This window comes from Gymnoscopelus microlampas (genome assembly GCF_963454915.1).
Source record: "Gymnoscopelus microlampas genome assembly, chromosome: 24".
Taxonomy (NCBI): Eukaryota; Metazoa; Chordata; class Actinopteri; order Myctophiformes; family Myctophidae; genus Gymnoscopelus; species Gymnoscopelus microlampas.
This window is the reverse complement of record NC_139961.1, coordinates 7131685-7139695: the sequence shown is the minus strand read 5'-3', so window position 1 is coordinate 7139695 and position 8011 is coordinate 7131685. Positions and strand designations below refer to the sequence as shown.

At 46.3% G+C, this 8011-nt stretch overlaps 1 protein-coding gene across 1 annotated transcript in view; it reads right to left on the bottom strand.

Annotated features, from left to right (window-relative positions):
* Positions 1-839: 839 nt before the first annotated feature.
* Positions 840-8011, bottom strand: part of nlgn4xa (neuroligin 4 X-linked a) — a gene marked incomplete at its 3' end in the record, with an annotated part of 218204 nt that continues 211032 nt past the window's right edge. The window contains exon 7 of the mRNA XM_084050661.1: positions 840-1824. Within this exon, the coding sequence (XP_083906787.1) occupies positions 840-1824 (985 nt within the window). The remainder of the gene's footprint in view (positions 1825-8011) is intronic.

The following is an 8011-nucleotide window of genomic DNA, read 5'->3' as shown; positions in this document are numbered from 1 at the left end:
ACAAAGTCTTCCATAAATACATTTCAGGCTCTGGTGGGGCTGGGGGGGGTTTGGGGGGGGGGGTCGGTCGGGGGATATGGGGGGATTCTTTTTGACATACTATGCCCAAAGTCAAGGTGTGAATCCCGTGTGATACACGTGGAGAGATTATGAAAGGATCCTGTGGCGCCGCTCATCCGGCCATTGTTCGGTAAATTGCCTTTGAGCGGCCGTTTGGCCGCGGTCAGAATCCGTCGTGCTTGTTGCGCCCCTCCCCCCTGTTGAATGGGGCTTCTCGTCGACACCAGTATCGCTCATGTTTGTGTTCTGAATCGTATCATCAGTCCTCTCTTTCTTTTGGTAAAACTCTCATTCGAAGAAAAAAAAAAAACCTTCCTCTGTGAAAAGCTCGACACCGACCGCCATATATCACCAAAGAGCAAAAACATTCACGTTTAAACGTTTTCTTAAGAGTACTTTATATTCAATAAATGTGATATAATTCTTCAGGTAGGCATGGTAGCAAAATAACGTCTCGTTCCGCTGAGACTTTCGAGTCCGTCGGTCACTCAAACCCCCCCAACGCCCCCCTTCGTTTTTTTAAACCCCCAGTGTCCCTTGAGGGGGTTTTCCAACTCTGAGAGCGTGCAAATGGAAACGATTTCGGTTTTCCAATTGCACGCTCTGCACGTCTGCAGAGTTATGGGGGAGTTCCTTGAAATAAAAAAAGAAAAGAGTTTGACAAACCAGTGCGTTTTGAGGTTTTTAAAAGGACGCCTTTCTACATCGGCTCCCCGGGGCGGCGGGCGGCGCGGGGCGGGGCGGGGGGGGGGTTGTTTTGGCGTCCCCCGGCGGCGGAGCTATACCCTGGTGGTGGAGTGACCGTGGGGCAGGTTGGTACTGTTCTGACTCCCCCCGAACGCGCTGAAGTTGTGCAAGGGCTGCAGGCCGGCCAGGGCGTTGGGGATCATGGTGATGGTGCTGGGCGCCATCAGCGGGATGTCGTCGGGCGACCGGCGCAGCGTGAGCGTGTAGTCGGGCGGGCAGGCCAGGCGCAGCGCGTCGTGCGCCTGCATGGCCTCGTGCGCCTGCATGGCCATGTCGTCGTGCGCCTGCAGCACCGCCTCACACTCGTGGTGCTGGTGGTGCTCGTGCTCCAGCAGCTGCTGCTGCTTCATCTGCAGCGACATCAGCTCCTCGCTCTGCAGGTGCGCCACGTCGTTGGCGTTGCCCACGCCGGAGGACGAGCACACGCCGCCGGCCAGCCCGCCGCCGCCGCCGCCGGCCGCCCGCTGCGGCGTGGGCGCGCCGCGGCGGTTGGACTCGTGCCGCCGCTTGTCCTTCTTGTAGTAGAGCGCGGCGAAGGCCAGGATGTTGAGGAAGAGCAGCGAGGCGCCCACGGCGATGGTGACGCTCAGCTCGGTGGAGTAGTCGCGCTTGGTCTCGATCACCACCGTCGACTCGCCCTCCAGGTCGGCGCCGCGCCGCTCCGAGTTCTGCTTGGTGTTGGCGCCGGGCGGGACGCCCGGGTGGCGCGTGGTGGACGGCCAGTTGTTCTTGCCCGGGAAGCGCTTGGTGTACGGGTAGGGCGTGGTGTCCTGAGGGGGGATCTTGGTGGTGGTGGAGACGTACTGGAACAGCTCGTTGATGTTGTGCAGGTGAGGCACCAGCTCCAGCCAGAAGGCCACCTTGGTGGCGCGGTAGTGGTCGCGCACGCGCGGCTTCAGGCCGATGTGGAGGTACAGCTGGTCCTTGGGGTTGTACTTGGTCCAGGCCACCTCCTCGAAGCGGTTGGGCTTGGTGTGGATGAACTTGGTGTCCTGCGGGACGGGCTGGTTGGGGTCCCTGAAAGATAAGAAGGGGATGGGGGGGGGAGAGGGGGGGGAAAGGGATGAGAGAAACAATATGAGACAGCAGTGTCATTTAACCCATTGAGACCTGAAGCCGATTCTACATGTCTCCTGAATCTCAACCGTTTTCTGAAAAAACGTATGTTTCTATATCAGTGGTTCTCAAACTTTTTCATGTCAAGGACCCCCAAAATGATATGTATTTGGCCGCAGACCCCCATCAAAATATCTTGTTCCAGGGACCCGCCAGAAGCAAAGAATAGAGTTAAAAATGTTCACTTTAAAATATATATATTCAAAGATTTGCACACATTTTCACGATTTTTCAAAAATAGCCCAAAGTGTAAAATAATGCTTTTTAGCTCAAATCTAAAAATGAGACAGTTCCAGCTCTCAATGGGTTAAAGCAGTGATTCTCAACCTTTTGAATTTCAAGGAACCCTGTTTTCGATATACACCAGCTCAATGACCTTGAGTGGTTAGAGTGTCCGGCCTGAGAGTGGGAGGTCTGGGGTTCAATCCCCAGCTGAATCATATTATACCAATGGAACCCAATGCCTGGCACTCGGCATCAAGTGTAGGATTGGGGGTGAGTCCCTGATACATACTAGCATCATCTACAGGGGGATGTACTTGTAGGATATATCAAGCCGCCTCGCGCTACCCGGGGACCCTATGATCCCACGGCTAATTACTTTTTTTTACATTTTTCATTACATTTGATTATGCATTAGGCCACAGACCCCGTGATACGCAGTGAAACCATCAGTGTCAATTTAACTCTTGAGAGTGTGCAAGCCGTTTGCACACTCTCAGAGTTACAGACCAGTATAAGGGTCCATTCGGCTGTAACTCTGAGACCAATCGGACCCCTTATTGGCACACTCTCAGCGTTTACAGACCCTTAAGGGTCGGTTTGGACCGACCAGGGTGGTGCCTGGAGCCGACGTTGAGAAGCCAGTGATTTAGAGTGTCATCTCTTGCTGGACATGCAGCCTGGTCATTAACCCATTCAAGCCGGGAACGCATCTCTGTCATTTTAGATTTCTTTGTGGCTATTGAAAAATAGCAGATATACAAGCTCCGCGCTATGAGCTTGTAGATCTGCTATTTTTGAAAAAAAGTTGCGAAAATGAATGCAAATCTTTGAATGTATTTATACATTTTTTACTGAAATATTTTCTTCTGGGGGTCCCTGGAACAAAATATTTTCAGATGGGGGTCCGCGGCCAAATACATATCACTTTGGGATCATCATTGACATGACAATGTTTGAGAACCACTGATATATATTGCAATATGTTTTTTTTTTTAAACAACAGTTTAGCAACAATTTAGAAGACATTTGTAGAATCCCCTAGAAGCAAAGATTTTAGTGAATTTTCGCTTTACAAAAAAGACATATATATATTCAAAGATTTGCTAATAGATTGTATTTTTTTCATATTATCTCATAGCTCATACAAGCTCATAGCGCGGCACTATTTGGCTATTTTTCAAATAGCCAAATAAATCAAACAATGACACACGGAGGTGTTCCCGGTCTTAATGGGTTAAATACCCTTATAGAAACATGTGGCCAGCAGAGCACACACACACATCAAGGTGGCAGATTGTCTATAAGGTGTTCCGCTCTTGGCCAATAGAACTTCATGATGCATGTCACACAGTTAATAGCTTCTTCCTGGGCCCAAGGAAAAAAAGCCATGCAGCTTGTTCATGGCATGGTGCCACAGGGGCACAATAACTACTAGATACAGTGTAGAGCGAGGTAGTTCCCAAACTTTGAAAGCACTTTTCAAGGAATTGTAGGAGTTGAGCCATTATAGGTTTAGTTTCACTCGGTTCCACCGATGAACATTGTGAAACTAGCCAAACTACGCTAAGCTCACATCCAGAGATGCCAGTGGCGTGCACAGACATTTTGAGGGGCAGGTGCTCAAGTAAATTATACTTTTTTTTTGTTTACTTGGCCTGCTCTTTTTTCCCTCTACACCTATACCTCTTTGCCAAAAATAGCCGATCTACAAGCCCACAACGCCTCGCAGCGCGAGGCGTTGTGGGCTTGTAGATCTGCTATTTTTGGCTAAAGTTCTCCTCAGAAAAGGGATGCTAGATTCCGAGTGGTTATGGTAAAAAGAAAAATCATATCACATAACGATTTGGCGGACCCCCTGTAGTAACTCTGAGGACCCCCTAGGGGTCCCGGACCCCCTGTTGAAGACCCCTGTTGTAAACTGAAAAAGGGCACTTCTGGTCAAGAGGGCAAAGGGCAGGTGCTCTAGCTAGCACCACCTAGAGTCTATCTGTGCACGTCCCTGAGAGATGCATTGGTATTGTTATGCGGTAACACGCCGTGCAACCCCTTTTTTTGAGCAGGAGCACGCGCATGCATAGATTTAAAACAACCTTAGATTCACACCCTCAACGAAGTTAACAGAGGCTGCCGACTGCCCGGTTGTCACACCGGCATGAATTAACATAGGATTAACATAGGAATGAGCCTATAGATGCATATCAATTGTCCATTGTGTGACCTGCAGTGTATAGGTGTTAAGTGACGTGCGAGTGACGTCTTTAAAATAGCGTCCCACCACTAACAAAATCCCCAACACAATACTGCTCACAACGTCGAGAGCTTATAAATCTGCTATTTTCACAAGGTTTGCCTCTTTCTTAACGTAAGATTGACAACCACTATACCCAACAGTAGACGCCTATTAACTGACTATAACTCCAATGGAATCTATCAGTTACACATTAGCCTACAATAAGAGACAATGACATTAATCCATTAAGACCTGGAACTGTGTCATTTTTAGATTTGAGCTAAAAAGCATTATGTTACACTTTGGGCTATTCAAAAATAGCAGATCTACAAGCTCATAGCGCGGCACCGAGTGCCGCGCTACGAGCTTGAAGATCTGCTATTTTTGAAAAATCGTGAAAATGTGTGCAAATCTTTGAATATATATATTTTTAAAGCGAACATTTTTAACTCAAATCTTTGCTTCTGGGGGGTCCCTGGAACAAGATATTTTGATGGGTGTCCGCGGCCAAATTCATATCATTTTAGGGGTCCTTGACATGAAAAAGATTGAGCACCACTGATATAAAAACGTATGTTTTTCAGAATACTGTTGAGATTTAGGAGACATGTAGAATCGGCTTTAGGTCTCAATGACATTAAATTACATGTTTTCACCTCGATAAAGGAATACATGCTCCCGCGCGCCACAGAACGCGGACCTTTGATTCCATGGAGTGTGTGTGTGTGTGTGTGTGGCTGTGGGTAGTTGTGTGTGAGAGTGTGTGCGTGTGTAGCTGGCTATGTGTTTGTGTGTCAGTGGCTGTGTGAGTGTGAGTGTGAGTGTGTGTGTGTGTGTGTGTGTGTGTGTGTGTGTGTGTGTGTGTGTGTGTGTGTGTGTGTGTGTGTGTGTGTGTGTGTGTGTGTGTGTGTGTGGGCTGACAAATAGAGTGTGGCAGCGGCACAAGGCAGGCTGATGAACCACCTGAGTCTGATGGTCAACAAAATGTCCTGAAAAGAAACCAATTCCCTGCATGTGTTGACTGTAATCGTCCATAAACAGAGCACTCAGCAGAGGAGACCTTGCAGAGGGAAACGGTGCCTTTCAAAGAATTCACTGGAAAATGAGTGAAAACAATCTGCAACGTCAATAGACTCCCACTAGCCTTGGGTCACGGCATTATTTTTTACCAGCTTGCAAGCTGGTCTAAGAAGAGACTGACCTACTAGTCATCCATGTGTTCGACATATTCGCGACACGTTTTCAATCATTGGCTGTCCTTTGAGCCAAAGGGGAATACTTTCCCATACTCTGAACGGGCGGTCTCGTCCTCCCAAGCTATGGTACTAGACACGCCTCTCGCCTCTATGGCCACTATACACGCCTGCCAACGTCGGTTCAAATCGTTGTGACACAGAGTAATAGCCGCGACAGGACGCGGAGGGAGGAGGGGGGGACTGCGAAGGGACGCGGGGGGCAAGCTGGTATACATGACTGAGTCATGTCTTGTTTGTATCGGTGTATTAGTGTTCCAGAAATAAACAAACCACTCTGCCGATTTTTTTCTCAGCTCTGTGACTCTGGGTCGTTTATGATGTTAAGTTACATTTGATAATGTCTGTGTTTGGATAATTAAAAATATTTTTCAGGAATCACAAGTTTTTTCCCCCTGTGTTTTTTTCCCCAGACATCAAAAGCGTTCAAGTTCTCTCTGCTTGATGAAAAAACTAAATAAGATTCCAACATTGAATAAAACAGACACGCACTTAGAATTGTCGGAGTTGAGGCATTCCATTTAGTTTGACTCGGTTCCACAGATAAATATTGTGAAAATAGCAGATCTACAAGATGTGCCATTTCCAGAACTTCACACTTCTGTGATCTCTCCCCGATAGTCCCCTGAAAAGCCAGTTTTACCCCCCGTTTCACAGCTGATTAGACTTTGTTTGAATCTACACTATTTCACACCTACAGTCCCACCATTTCACACCTGCGGCACATGTCCCACTTTCTCCATGAAAAGGTATGGATTTACCACTGATTTGCCCGTGAATTGCCAAAGGCAGGACCTGTGAAGCACTGATATGGAACACCTGTAAAAGCTCACATTATGCCTCGCTTGAGGCGTTGTGTGGTTTATAGTATAGTTCTTTGATTACTTTTGATGCAGTAAGGGTATTTTTCTTATCTTTCCTTTTTTAGGTATTAACACATTCATTGCCAGGTATTAAGTAATTAATTAATCCGTCACTGCCAGCGGTTTTACCTTATTTTGAGTATTTCTGACGATCCACAGAAAAATAAACCAGAAAAAAAAAACTTGTAACCGCAATCGTCCGTTCTGTAGTTATCGGCAGTTGAATATAGCTAATCTGTGAAAAGAAATCCGAGATACATTCATTTTTATAAATCTGACAACATTGTAGCGCACTGGTTTTCAACCTTTTTCATGCCAAGGACCCCCTAAATTGATATACATTTGGCTGCGGACCCCCATCTGAATGGCATCTTGTGCCATGGACCCCCAAAAGCAAAGATTTGAGTAAAAAATGTTCGCTTTAAAAATATATACATATATTCAAAGATATGCACACATTCTCAAGATTTTTCATAAATAGCAGATCTACAAGCCCATAGCGCGGCACTCGGTGCCGCGCTATGGGCTTGTAGATCTGCTATTTATGAAGCCAAGTGGTGAAAATGATTGTGACGCTATGTTAACTCATTTCGCTGGGGACCCCCTGGTACCGCCCCAAGGACAACCGGTGGGCCCTGAGGATATTGCAAGTTAATGTTATTTTATCGTCTAAAATCTTAGCTTTACGGCAATTATTTCGGGGCCCTACTTGTAATGTCCTCAGAGGCCCCTGGTAGTTCAATGAATAGTCCATCTATCTCTATCATTAGACACTGTGGCCGTGGCTGAAATGAGCTTCCCGTTTCAATCATTTAAGGCGGCGTGTCAATGCTAAATTGACAGTTTAAACTGTCCATTACAGTCACTTAAAGGGCCACTTCCCCCATTTTCAACCTATCTTCATGTAATTGGACATCACTTATGCACATTATAAGATGGAAACCGTTTTACTGTCTGCTCACTCCTGTGTCTCAGAGGAGGGCTGTGAACAGTTAGAAACCTGTCTATTAACCCTTTAAGACCTTGAACTGTGTCATTTTTAGATTTGAACTAAAAAGCATTATTTTACACTTTGGGCTATTCAAAAATAGCAGATCTACAAGCTCGTAGCGCGGCACTCGGTGCCACGCTATGATTTTTGAAAAATCGTGAAAATGTGTGCAAATCTTTGAAATATATATATGTTTAAAGCGAACATTTTAACTCAAATCTTTGCTTCTGGGGGGTCCTGGAACAAAATATTTTGATGGGCGTCCGCCGCCAAATACATATAATTGGGGGTCCTTGACATGAAAAAGATTGAGCACCACTGATATAGAAACATACGTTTTTCAGAAAACTGTTGAGATTTAGGAGACATGTAGAATCGGCTTCAGGTCTCAATGGGTTAATGCAGTGGTTCTCAAACATTTTCAAAAAAAGTCTCTTTTTGAATAGTTGAAGCACAATACATTTCTAGGAATGGACCCTTGGAACCCAAGCTCATACAAAATACATCAATATATTATGGATTAACC